The 13,854-nt window shown below is 37.7% G+C and overlaps 1 protein-coding gene across 1 annotated transcript in view; it reads right to left on the bottom strand.

The window, feature by feature from the left end:
- arhgap10 (Rho GTPase activating protein 10) overlaps positions 1–12,404 on the bottom strand; it is a 61,799-nt gene extending 49,395 nt beyond the window's left edge. The window contains exon 1 of the mRNA XM_015045691.1: positions 11,527–12,404. Within this exon, the coding sequence (XP_014901177.1) occupies positions 11,527–11,680 (154 nt within the window). The 5' untranslated portion in view covers positions 11,681–12,404. The remainder of the gene's footprint in view (positions 1–11,526) is intronic.
- Positions 12,405–13,854: the final 1,450 nt, after the last annotated feature.

The raw sequence follows: 13,854 nt of genomic DNA, 5'->3' as shown, positions 1-13,854 counted from the left end.
CCCCCGATACGTCTTACAATCGGGGGTGTCTTACTATCGGGGAAACACGGTATATATATATCATGGCAAATGTATTCATGTTCTTTGGCCTTTAAATCCCACTTTGGTTTACAGGACTGACAGACTTTTATTACACTGGCTACAGTCAAAAATCTTTAACAAATAATTCCACTGTTTCAATTTATTTTTAATGTCATTTTTTTTTTTCTTAGTAGCATTGTTTTGGCTAAACATGTGAGATATGGCAGAGTCTGGAACTAGATGGGTGGATTTTATCTTAGTAATAACTTTTAAACCTTCTTAAGTACCCATTCAATCCTGGCCCAATCATCTGTCTTGGGTAATCTAATCATACAAGTTTTAACACAACCAAAATCAACTGAGGACAGCTTCGCTCAGAACGCCTTCAGAGGTCGTCTGGGATTATTATCTGCATTAGTTCAGCATTCTGAATGCAAGCCTGATGCGACTCCACTAAAAAAAGAAGAGTCATCATGTGGATATCTCTTGTCATCACAAAAATATTTAAAATGTTGTTTAAAATGAACATGCATACGTGACGTGCACATGTGAAGAGAATGCTTCCAGCATTTGAAAATTTAAAAGGCTGTTACTGATAAAGTCAAACCATGCTTACCATATCAAATACAAAAAATAGAATAAAAATGCATATATTATTCTTTAAAGGTCTATATGCACAACATTTTTTTAAATGGCTATGAATCAAAATGAGACCAAAATAATAATAGAGGTGCTGAGAAGTAGACAGAAAACAACTTAGTGAGTGTAACGACATCTGAATAAATCACATGATGTATTCAGGAATTCAACAGTAATCAGTAAATCAAAGATGACTATCTTTACAAAACAAGACACATATCTATGCCCTGGTAGAAATTCTTAGAGGATAGGCTTCCTAAAGTGTACAACCAAAAGGTAGGGCATTACTAGCTGCATTTTTGTTGATTACAATAGTTGTGCAAAAATAAATGTACTCATCAGAAACAATTTTGAAAAAAAATTTCAAAAAAAAATTATTTTCGATTATTTTCAGCCCGAACTGCCAGCAAGACATTGACTGTTTTTCCATGGTGTTGTACATTCAAAGTCTCCAGTTATAGTGAATTGTGCAAAGTCACAAATCATTTAATTCTCCTCCCAGGACAGAATCTAAAGAATAAACAGTGATATTTACTCAGATTTTAATAAATAAGTGTAAACACTCATGCTTAATGCCAGGTCTGCAAAGTTCTTGTTGTACAGGAAGCTGAGAAGATTCCTTAACAATAGAGCAGCTTTGGTATTGCAGCATTTATAAGTATTTGTGTTTTGATAAGGCCTTTAAATATCCTTTTAGAGGAAATGTTTTGTGAGCGCATTTTACCTCAGGGGAATTGTTGGCAAAAAGCCTGGCTATAAATATATAATCAACTCTTTTCAAGTATAATCAGTTGGGATTTTTCTCATCTTACCGTGACAAAAAAAAAGGTCCACATTCGTTCATTCATTACATACAGATAACAAACATGATAAAACAATGTGATAATAAAACATATTGCACTAAATCTTCTCTGTTTCTGCCCATAACCTTTGCCAGATCAGTAACCTGGTGAAGGTTACTGATCGATCTAAACAACAGAAAGCATTCTGGCAAACGCAAGTCTACCACCAGAGGTGATTATTGAGGCAGTTAAAAGATGGATGTATCCATTTTATCTGAAGCGACTGTAAATCTAAGAGGATCCAAACCAAACAGACAGCAGGAATCCAAACCGGCATGGGCGAGTCCATAAAAGGTGAGCCTCCTCTAATCGTTTTATTCACAGTAAGTGGAATGACGGCAGCCACACACAAACAGGTGACACATTTTTTTGACAAACTGTCAATAAATAACGTGAAAAGGCAATCAAGCAATTTGAAAGTCAAAAGTAGTGGTGAACAGGATCTGTAATATCTGATGATGTTTGAAATTTCTCTCACTCTTTTTTCACCTCTGTTCTTACGTCGCATTTTTTGTGTTGAAAATCAGAAAGTAACAGGTAAATGTTTATGAGGTACAAGTCCGTCCTGCAATCTGTGTGTTGCCGGTTCGTTTCTGTCGTTGTGTCCTTGGAGAAGACTTCACCTATCCTGCCTGATGGTGGCGATCACTGGTGTATGGCAGCCTCGCTTCAGACTGGCCCAGGGCAGCTGTGGCTACAATGTAGTTACCTGCCGTCATCAGCGTCTGAATGCATGGGTGATTTTACTGTAAAGATGCTTTGAATGCTTTACAGCATTCAAAGCATCTTTACAGCATTCAAAGCATCTACGCAATTGTCATTTCATGAAAACTGCGTAGAGTTGAAAAGCATCAGAAGAGCATGTTGTAGCCTTTGAGTTTAAACTCAGAAAAGCAGCTGAAAAAGTCTTACAGTACTTGTATGAGTTGGATCATTGCTACTGTAGCGTATAGAGGATGAGGTCTTAGACAAAGCAGGAAGCAAGCATGGTCATTCCCATTTTAAATTCCCAATCAAACACGAGAGAGCACAGAGTCCCACGTGTTTAATACGAGCTGATCTCTCCCACATGCTCCGCCCAGAACCTCTTATGATAGTAAACCACCTGAACGTCACTATGGATGTTATTGTGTCTGCTTGACACAATCAGGAAACTGTCACACTCCATCACGTGCAATGGAGTTCCCATTGCGTTAATGTGTACAAGATCTCACCAACACTTTGTAAAGACCACATGGCAGATTTTAAGATTGTAATGCTGTGTGAAGACGTGATTACAGTCCTTGTTTCAGCCACCTTTCAGCTGCTTCACAACGTGGTAAAAACATGTTTTGACATAATTACACTGAACCCTGACGCACTTTGCCAAAAAAAAAAAAAATTAAATGTCACACGATTGTGAATCAACACGTTTATGTGTCACTCGCCATGTTGCTGAAATGTGCCAGTTTTTTGTAGAGATTCATGAACAGTTCAGTCATTGTGCAGAACAGACACATTAGGCAATATGTTTTTTTCTGTTGCTGTCATTATGGTGAAACAAAGAACAACTTTGTGTTTTTGGCATTCTTTTTATAAATAAACATGGTTATTTTTCTATTTTATCAAATACAGGTTTGAGTTTTACATCTCTGAACATGACTTAAGTGCATTCCAACAACACTTATGTAAATGGATAAACATGCTGGCTCTTTATGAAAGCCATATGCCCAGAGTGCACAAAACAGCCCAACTGCACCAGGGAGGACTGTTAAAATATAACCCAGCAATGAAACTTATGACATAAAACATGAAGAATGAACATTACTTGATTTTTATGATGCTCCAGCAATAATGAGAATCAGACAACAAGCAGGGCAGGGGGAAACAGCAACTGCAAAGACATAAACACAAATGTGCGAGAGATGGACAGGAAAGCCTCTCCAAGAGAAAAGAAGCATTACAAGACAGAAATACCACACACTCCAGGGCACACAGCAGTTCAAGGCAAAGTCTTCTTCTGATTTTTGCCTTTTAAAGCAAGGTATTTCGGAGTAAACCTGGGAACTGTCAAACTTGGCTAGTTTCTAGGCTGAACACCAGAGAGGCCCCAGAGTCCAGGCTTCGAAGCATGACTCATACAGACCCCACCTCGTCTCTATCTGAAACTGAAAGCAACGTTCCTCTAAAAAAACAGCCCCAAGTCTTCACTTTTCACTTAAACATTAGTTTCCCAGAAAAGAGGGTTCTGACATATACACTCACATTCTAGTAGCTACAACAGAAGATGGATTTTATTGATAAAAACTGAAATATACCAAATCAATGTTAACTAAAATGTGTAGCTTTAAGCTCTAAAAGTAAGTTGATGAAGTAAATGTTTCACAGTGCAACAGGCAAACTGATAAAGCAAAACAAAATGTTGCATAGACCACCTAATTCATATTTAAATTACAAACCATGATTGTATATTTTATGCAACAACAACAGGACGTGGTGATTTGTTTTGTGTTGATTGTTGAATTGACAGTAAACAGATAGAGCAGATGCTAAATGAATGCCCCATACCAGTTCAGTTCTAGCCTGGAGTGTTATTTATCACATGCTCTGCTCTCTCTTCATGCCTGCTGTGACATTGTGCTTTGATTACGTTTCGATTTATGCCCGTCTGCTCATACCAACAGCGTTACGAGACTTTCCCCATCTGTAGCCATGTTACAAAGTAAACCCAGCAGCACATTTTGGAATAATATTTACAATATGAGCTACAACAACATTTAATTTTCCTTTGGGGTTAAAAAAAATATTTCAGAATTGAAGTGATGATAAAACTTGTTTTATGAAACTATAGTTATAGAAAAAGAAAGTAAACCTGGTTTCAACACCAAGCATTTACATCTCGGGGCACAAAAAATGGTTCTGCAATTTTTAAAATCTAACCTTAAGATTTAAATCCACAGAAATGATCCATTAAATAAAAACACCACAGGCCTTAAAAAGCACAGCTCCATTAAACAATCTGACAAAAACATTCTCTGATTGGCTCAGACTGGTGAACAGGTCAGATAACGAGGACTTTTTGCTACTTATTAGATCTAACAAAAACTAAGAACTCTGATTATTTTTTTCATCAATAAATGCCTCGCGTATCAGAACATTATCATTTTAATAAAAATCCATTTGATACGTTGTGGCAGAACCTTCAAAGAGTTTTACCAACAAAAAAACTCCCACAATCCTCAAGAAAATTAAGTAATATAAAAATGTGGACTAAATTCCCTCCATAATGATAACCTGACATATTGATAAACTCAAATATGTCAGGTTATTAATCTAGGTGGTTCTAGAGTTACTGAACCAGTGTTTAACTCTTTCCAAACATGTTTTATGGTCTAATTTAGCTTTATCTTTGCTTATTGAATACTGACAGGGTCAAATCTGCTGCGCGTTTTGTTCTCTTGACATTAACTTTTTAACTCTGTAAAGGTCAGAGTTTTAGAAATAATTTGCAAAATCCAACATATTGAAAGAGGGTGTAGTGTCTTATTCCCATCGTTTCATAATGTCCAGCTCTGAGAGCAGGAAACGGCATCCTATGTAATGGATGCTCCACCAAAGTTTTTCCTAAACCTCAAACATAAAATGCAAGTCCGTGTCAAAGAGCAGCCGCTATTAAATACTCCGCAGTGTATTAATTGGCACTAGTAGGCGGGCTGTTTGTTATGATTTCTTACAGCATGATCAGATTTGCCACTGAGGTCAGAGCTGCCCTCTGTGTTTCCACAGTGGCCTTTCCACAGCACTTCCTGTTTCACTCTCCCCATCTCTTCCAGGCTGAATTTCTGCTCCACTCAACTCCAACCTTTGGCCCGGACAGAGCCGGCTCGAACATCCCCTCCCACCGTGTCCCTACCCCCTCAGCTCCCTGCCCACTAAACATCCATTACTTCATTCATGGCTTCCTGATCCTCAAAACAAGTGTGCAGGGAGAGGCTGCAGAGTGCTGCATCCGGTTAGCCCTGACCAGGCGTTTGATTACAAAATCAGGATGGCATTTTAGAAAACACGCCATCCTGATTTTAGAAAACATGCCAAATGTGCGCAAAACATTTGCGCACATTTGCACCAAAAAAACAGCAGGGCTTCTTTCTGCAGAAAGCGATAAAATCCTTTCCTCCCAAATGAGCTCACATCTTGAGCTAATGCAATTTTAATGAAAGATTGTGATGTGGCTCTTTGGCAGAGCAAGTAATGTGATTACAGACAGGAGCAGGCTGCCAAAGCACACCCTGACAGGCTACTCTTAAACCCGTCTGCCAAGGAGAAGGGGACCATCGCATGACCGGCCTTTACAGAGACAAATCCACTAAATAAATTGCCAGTTTTCTTGAGAAAGTCCAGAAGCAGACCTGACAGCAATCATTTGTTATGTCGTCTTGAGGGTTTTATTGCAGCAATAACAACCCTTAAAGAGCAACATCAAACTATTAATGAGGATATTACTGCATTAAAAATATATATATATAATATGTTGGTTTCAGAAAACAATGAAAGGGTAAAGACAGGGGATGGAGGAAACCCTGTGAAACAGAAGCCCATCTGCATCGTTCTGTACAAGTGGGCACTTCCATGTCACGACTCTCTGGCTCAGGGCCGGGTTTCAAAGTTTCCTCCCACAACCAAGGACTTTCCATAGTGGGACATCCTCTCAGCTGTGGCAGCCGAGGGAGATAACAGCTCTGCTTCTCGCTACCCAAACACTAGCTCGCTCTGAGGTCAAACAAAAAGTGAAACACATTACCATGCAAATATGGTCTTGCACTCACAAAAGCCCTGAAATGAGTCAATATTTACTGCAGGAACACAGATCAACACATTTATCTCTCTGCTCGGCACTTTAACCTATTTTTTAATCAACAAAAATGTCCGGAAACAGAGAACCACACCAATAAAAAACGAGCAGTGACATTGCAACAATCCGAACATGCAAATTATAGCATTAATTTAAAGGAGGAACCTTTCTGTTAATCTGGATGATCTCTGCAGAGGAGAAGCAACACGGTCACACGGGACTCTACAGCAGGACCAATGTCCACATGGCAGGTAGGCTGGCGCTGAGCTCCACCCCGAGTGTGTGCAAGAGCAACACTGTTATTTGCTTATACTCGACTCAAAATGACCCAAGGCTTGATTCACTAAAAGAAAGAGACTTATTATGAACTTCCCAGCCTGTGAGGAAAGAAATGTTAAAACCTGTTGAAGAGGTTAAACATTCAGTTCTTGCTCTTAAATGTGAGTATTTTACTTATGTTTACAAATATTTGCTTTGAAAGACCTTTAGTAATTTTGAATGAGGATGCGAGTCGAGTTCATGGTTGAGCAGCGACTAGGATGTGTGAAAAACCTAAAAACCAACAGAGGTTTAAAAAAAAAGGAGAGAAAAGGGACAGCGGACTACAAAAAAAAAACTCAATATGTGTGTTACAACCCTCACATTATGAAATTTGTCATTTATAAAAACTTCTGGTTGCGTCTTTCACTTTTTATTATCTGTCTAAAAATGTGTGGAGATTAAAACTAAAACTGACAATATACTGTAAAAAATGGAGAATAATTCAGTATTTTCTGGATTAAGATATTAAAGTGGCTTGGTTAAATAGGTAAATGGAAGGTAGATCAAAATATTGTGTTGAATTGGATGCAATTTTTGGCCATTTGGATTGATGTTAGCTGTTCTAAAACTCCATCTTTAGTGGATGAGTTGCAGAAGCTTATGAAGTTTGGTGAGGACATTATAGAGGTTATGTAAAGTGGGTGACTGTATAGTTAAAGGTGGGAGGCTTACACAGCAAAACAGATGGCTAACACAGGTGGAGTTTAATAGTTAAAGGGAGCTGGTGAGTGGCTCAAGCAGATGGACAGAGAGTAACAGGTGAATGGGGGTATTGCTGATTGATGAACATTAAATGGGTGTGTAAAGTGGGAAGATGGGAGGTCAAAGGGTAAAGAGGCAGGCAAAGTGGATGAAAAAACAAGCTGGGCAAAGTTAATAGACTGTTTGGTAGAGCTGGTGGCTCAATCAGCTGAACGGATGGTGAAAGAAAGGGGACAAACTAACTGAACAGGTTGTAAAGTAGGTAGATAATTAGTAAAATGAGCTATAAAGTGGACATGTGATTAGTCAAACTAGGTTTGTAAAGTGGTTGGATGGAAGAGTTGCTGATTGGGTGGGTAATGAAGGAGGGATATTTCTAGTTAATGCTAACATATTAAAAAGGTTCCGATCTGGGTTCCAGTTTTATTCAATAAAAATCTACCTGACATCATCTGGAAGCAAACAAAACATTCACCATTGCCATACAAAAGATGTTCATGGCATCTGTGTGTGGCAATGAAAGTACATATTTGCAAAATCTTAAGATTTCACATCCACTTTTCAGATTTAAGAATGACCTTCAAACAATTTGTTCACATCTTTCAAAATTAGGATTTTGTTTCTTTATAAGATGCATTGCTTAAGGGTTTGTTATCTATTAATGTTTCAAAAACAAAACTAAAAGAGAATGCAGTTCTTATTTCGAAAGCTCCAGCTGCTAAACTGAAAGGGGAAAAAAACGACAAATGTGTCACCATGAGAGCAATGAAACAATATAATGCAATGTTTCTGACATTTTTAGAGAAACTGTCTCAGCTTTGGCAACAACACTGACACAGAGAATTTAATGTCAGCACATAAGAAGATGAACATCAGTTCCTTCCTGAAACTTTAAGAGATTTTGCAATAGTCCCAGTGGGAGGCTATGACCAGAGTTTCCTATTCACCGACATTCTCATAAACTTTCACAAACCTAATGAGAATTCGAAGATGAGGCATATCATAGGGCACATTTTTGGAAACACTTAAAACGGAAGAAGAAGAAGAAAAAAGGGAAGCTGGGATTACATATTTAAGCTACAGCCCTTTACAGCAGGGAAAGCAAGACATGGCATGTCCTCCTGAAACGAGACACTATGCAACAGTCTGACACAAACACACTGAACCAATATCAGAATCCACCTGTGAATGGCAGCCAAAATCTGCCGTATCACTCCATGGGGGTTCCTCTGGAAGAAGCATGTTGCTGCAAAAGGAATGTAAAATGTTCGTAATGGTTATAGCGAGTAAATAAAATAGTGTCCGGATGATATGCAACACCTTTTTTTATTAGAAAACATGAAAAGTTTCAGAACGTTAAAAACACAATTGCCACCATTTTTTCCTTCCACTAATAAAATTACTCTAAAATTGAAATGATGTGTCATACAAAATGAATAAGAAGTCATGTACGGTAATTTGAGAATGCTGAGTATGAAAACAGCAACTAGTAGCGGAGAATTGGATGATTGAAAAAGAGCAACAGCTGCTGCAGGCTAAGCTGAACATTTCCTAATCAAGTTTCAACAGGAGTAACAAAGGATCATCTGCTGAAGGAGTGACGGGAAGCAAAAATATCTAAAAAAAAAAAAATGACGCAAGTGACTGTAGATTCTGAAATAAACAGGTTACACGTAAAGTGGAGTGCCTTCATTTTTTTTTTTTATGCTTTCATGTCTAACTGTTGTTGAGCTGTAAAAGCCGATATATTTGCAGTTCAACCAAAACTAACTGATAAAACAGAGAGTGTCCATGTGCTTAAAGAGATCTATATCTATACCAAGGTCATGGTGTCAGTGTGAAGTTTTCTGTCATGATGAAGTAAAATATACTAACATCCCTAATTACCTTCTGTGACGAAGAACATTGCAAGCTTGTGAAACATTTCACTTAATGACTGCATGCTGTGCTTCAGGCAAAATGAAAATCATAAGTCACATGTTTGGAGACACACTGCAGAAAGTTTTACAGAAGAAAGCACGGCTGATGTTTTGAGGTTATAACAGACCAGGATACGTAGGGCAAGACCAAGCCACCAAGTTTTTCCAGCATTTTTCCATGCACGATAAAAAAAACAAAACAGGTTAAACTACCAACCCTGGTCCTGGTGGCACACTGCCCTGAATGCTTTAGATGTTTTCCAGTGTCAGCACACCTTAAATCAAGTGATGGCTGATTAACAGGATTTTGCTGAAATGTGATCATCTGAATGACGTCTGTTAAAGCAGGAAAACGTCTAAAACGTCCAGGGTAGTGTGCCATGAAGATCAGGGTTGGAGAACATTGAAAAGTCAAAGACATTTTCCAGTAAAGGACCAGTATAAGATGATATTGAGGTGTGCATTTTTATTTTCACAGTAGCTGTTTTTCCATTACAAATGTGGGGAGTTTTTTGCTAATGTAAAAAAAAAAAAAAAAAAAACAATTTCAGTGTTTCCATTAAAAAAGTATCTAGTTTATATACTTTGGATCAACATTATTAGATTTTTTTCTTCTTTTGCTCTTTCCTTTGGTTTGTTCATTTCTTTGTATTTCCTTTTAAGTCATGTAAAACACTTTGTATCGCCTTGCTGCTGAAAATGTGCTACATTAATAAATGTACCTTACCCAAAAAAGAAACAAAATTAGAATCACATGTGGTTAAGTAGATTTACACTATATCTTTAAAAAAAAAACATGGCCATGCCATCATCCTCCAACTACTTCCTGTCGTCGTCGTCTTTGTGGTTTGCATCAGTGGCAATATCTGACTGTTGATATTGCAATGCGAAATACTTCAATTGCAGTTTTGTAAAGCAAACAAATTTTGATGCGGCCAAAAAATGACCTCATCCTAGTGTCAAAACTTTTGATTAAAAAATTAGTTTTTTCAAAATTCCTGTGTTTCCATTAAGCACATTTATTTTCAAAATGCCAAATTGTGCAATTATAGGGCCAATGGAAATGCAGATGCTGGCAGTACAAATTTACGCAAACTCCACCAGAAAACCCAGCAATTAATTCTGCTTTGTGCATGTTTGGGTCAATGACATCACAACAGTGTGAACTGACTGGATGAAAAATGGTTTATGACCTTATCACCTCATACTATTCTTACTTTTTGCTTCTGGTGTGTTCTGAAATGACATCTCAGAATAAACATAAACCAGCAGGATGTAATCAACTGTCGAACATGGGGGGAAAAAAATGAATCAACACTAAAATCTTCCATCATTTGCACCATCATGTTGTACTTTCATGCACTTTTTTTTGAGTTTAATAAAAATCTAATATTAAGTTGGGGTGCACTGATTCCAGCCAATCACCCACTCCGATTTTGGCCAATGCCGATTTGTTTGAAATTTTACAAAATATAGCAACAAAATTATGCTTAATTTTCTTTTGCGTCTGAACCAAATACTTGTTTTATTGTTGTAGTCCTCAAAACACTAATAAAAAACGACAACTGGCAAGGAAAAGCCTAATTGGTTCAACTCTAATCCAGTCTGCCATAGTCCTATTCCAAGAACTTTCATGAGTTTTGCTGTTGCTAAGTTCAACAGATGACCCATATTGCTCAAGGTTTAAGCAGCAGCTTTAAAGCACACAAGTAAAGAAGCAAATAAACTGGAAAAATGACTAAGCTTTGATGTGTTACTAATGATGTCCTCAATTATGGGAACTTTTGGGAGGGTAGATCTGATGTTGAAGAGCTTAACAACAATTTACAACAAAATAGCAAAAGAAACAAAGTCACATCATGACATGTTCTCCAGTAAGTGACAAACTTTCTATAAGGTGATTATTCTGCAGTAATTTGCCCAGCAGCTTTAAGATGCCGTTTCACTCAGCGTACCACAAATATTAAACAAGTTTTCAGGATTAGATTAAGAACAGCCATCTATTAGTTGATGGCGTCTGTAACTGTTAGTTAATAATTGCTTGAAATTCAGTTTCATGTTACAGAATAAATACTGACACGAATAAAAAAGACAACGCCTTGATCTGATCAGATAAACATGATTACATCCATTAACACTAGTTGTACTGTCAGTCGAGCCACCTCATCAAAACATGATGAAGTAAAAGAATAAAGTTAGTTTTACCCTTAAGTAAAACAAAAGCTTGATTCCAAACAAACTAGAAACTTACGTTTAGTCGCGTTGATGAGGTTCTTCCCATCTTTGTAGAGCTCTTTGATGAACCTGTTGGTTTTGTCCAGCTCAGCTTCTTGTGCCTTGATTTTCTCCCTGAAGCTGGGACTGTCCAGATAGCACTCACTGAATTCCAGCGGGGTTAGTCCCATTTCTGTGACAGCTTCGTCTCCAAACGACGGGGGAGAAGAGGGGAAAAGAAAGGGAGAAAAAAAGAAAGCTACGCAAACCCTGTAGCTGTGAAAACAAAAACGGTTGCGATCACACCGCCGCTGTTTTTTCCGGAGGTTTCAGGTCAGAATGATGGACCATAGCTTTGAGAGGTAGCAGAAGCAGCAGCTAACAGTTGTTAGCATTGTAACTTCTGACACGGCTGCATGGGTGTTGCTCCCCGCTCCACCGCTGTCAAATAAAATCACGAAGGGCGAACAGGTAGGACCGTTGGAAGGGTAACAACAACGCGCCTTTAAGTTAGAGACTCATTGGAAAGTCAATTAAAATATGTTTTTAGAAAGTAACGGGTGCGGTGTCCAGTTTTCCCTTTGTCCATTAAAGGAACTCCACCTAGTAAAGTGACAGATTGAGAAAGTCTGACATCTGAGAGCGTGTAGAAAACTTAATAACGTGCGCCCCCTTACAGCCAGCCGGCGGTTGGCCCGGTTGAAGTCATGGGGGAAGTGGACGAGGGAGGTGTTTGGCGCGTAAAATGTTTGATTTTCATGCGTGGTTTCTCTTCTGGTACTGCGCTTCCTTCCACAGTTTGGGGCTTGTCCTTAGTTTGTTTGCAAATATTTGTTTGCACCCCTGTTATACAACCCATTCACGTACACGGAGAACTAACAAAGTTCATGCAGAAAAAAAAAACGTAGCCTGGGATTCAACCACAGGCTAAGTTTGCCCAGTCTGTTGCCTTTTTGCTGCAAGGCAACAGTAGTTGCTAACACTGTAGTTTCCATTCAATTAACTTTGATGAATCTATTTGTATGTTAATTCTAGTGATAGTAATAGTGATCATTAGGGCAACACTGAACAATAAAGGGATATCGAGAACAAGCTACATGAAAGAAAACCTCTCTCTCGCTCTCTCTCTCTTTTATTCTCTTCCTATGTGTGTGTTTGTACGGAAACACCTCTGATATGTTTATATCAGTCACATGGTCGGTGTGGGTCTCTATCTCGAAATTAAGCGTACATTTCGCCTTCCTTGTGCGGCGCCTTGCTTGCTGGCTTACAAATGATGCGCGGCCATGTTCAAAGAGTATGTCCAGGTCCGAGCGAATTCAGTCACTCGAATTTCCGTTTTGTGTTTGCTGGCGACTAACCATTCATTTATTTGTTCATTCAGTCATTCCGAGATTAAATATAAATACTTTAAATATAAAAAACTGCAACTTAACATAAAGTACTTCCCAGAAGGCTACTAAAAAGTAGTGTCAATACAGCTGTTTAGTTTATTCATCTGAGCAGTAAAAACACTAAATGACAGTTAATGAAAAGATACGTGTATGGTAGATAATTGGAGTAAGCACTGAATAATCATATAAAATCAAATATAAAGTTGCATTTCAAATTTGGATGCTGTTATTCTTGCAAAATATGCATAGACATGAAGGTAGTTCACTGTCATATTGTGCAATGTTTAATGTCTTATCCAATTTATAAGTTCGATTTTATAGACATTTATAAAACCAAACTGAAATAATATAGGGTGGCGGCATTTCACATATAAGATCTGTATTCATGTTAGTATTATTAGAAATCACAAACTTTCAGAAAAATTATTTTGTGAATAATGAACCAAATGGCACAAACAGCACTACTACATAAAATACAAACATGTAGTGATTAACACTACATAGTGCTGTAGAATAACAATTGGGATAAAATATAGATAGATGCTAAAAAATAATTAACCCCGATAATAACAAAGCATCTTATACTAGTATAGAAAAAAAGTTTTAAAATTATTTCTCACATTCTTTATGTGTAAGTCTCAAACCTAGCATTTAAACATGGGTGTGTATCCTTAAGACAACTGCTTTTTTACTACTGATATGCAGAATTTGAATGGATAACTAATAACACATTGAATACAGCTAACAATTATAACCAATCAGTCATTTGCTTTTGAGATAATGTCTTTATTGATATGCGACCCTGGGCTCATTCAGATGCAATGAGGCTCTTTCAGACCACGTTTCTAAAACCTGAACCATCTTGATCAATTGTTCTCTTTGTCTTTCAATTGCGAGATCTCAATGTCATCAAAGACAAAACTAAGATAGACACGTTTATTGTAGATAAATATGTAGATAAATAAAAATAA

This window comes from Poecilia latipinna, unplaced genomic scaffold (genome assembly GCF_001443285.1).
Source record: "Poecilia latipinna isolate Pla-1442-1.1 unplaced genomic scaffold, P_latipinna-1.0 Scaffold739, whole genome shotgun sequence".
Lineage (NCBI taxonomy): Eukaryota > Metazoa > Chordata > Actinopteri > Cyprinodontiformes > Poeciliidae > Poecilia > Poecilia latipinna.
The sequence above is the reverse complement of the archived record's forward strand: the minus strand, read 5'-3'. Positions and strand labels throughout refer to the sequence as shown.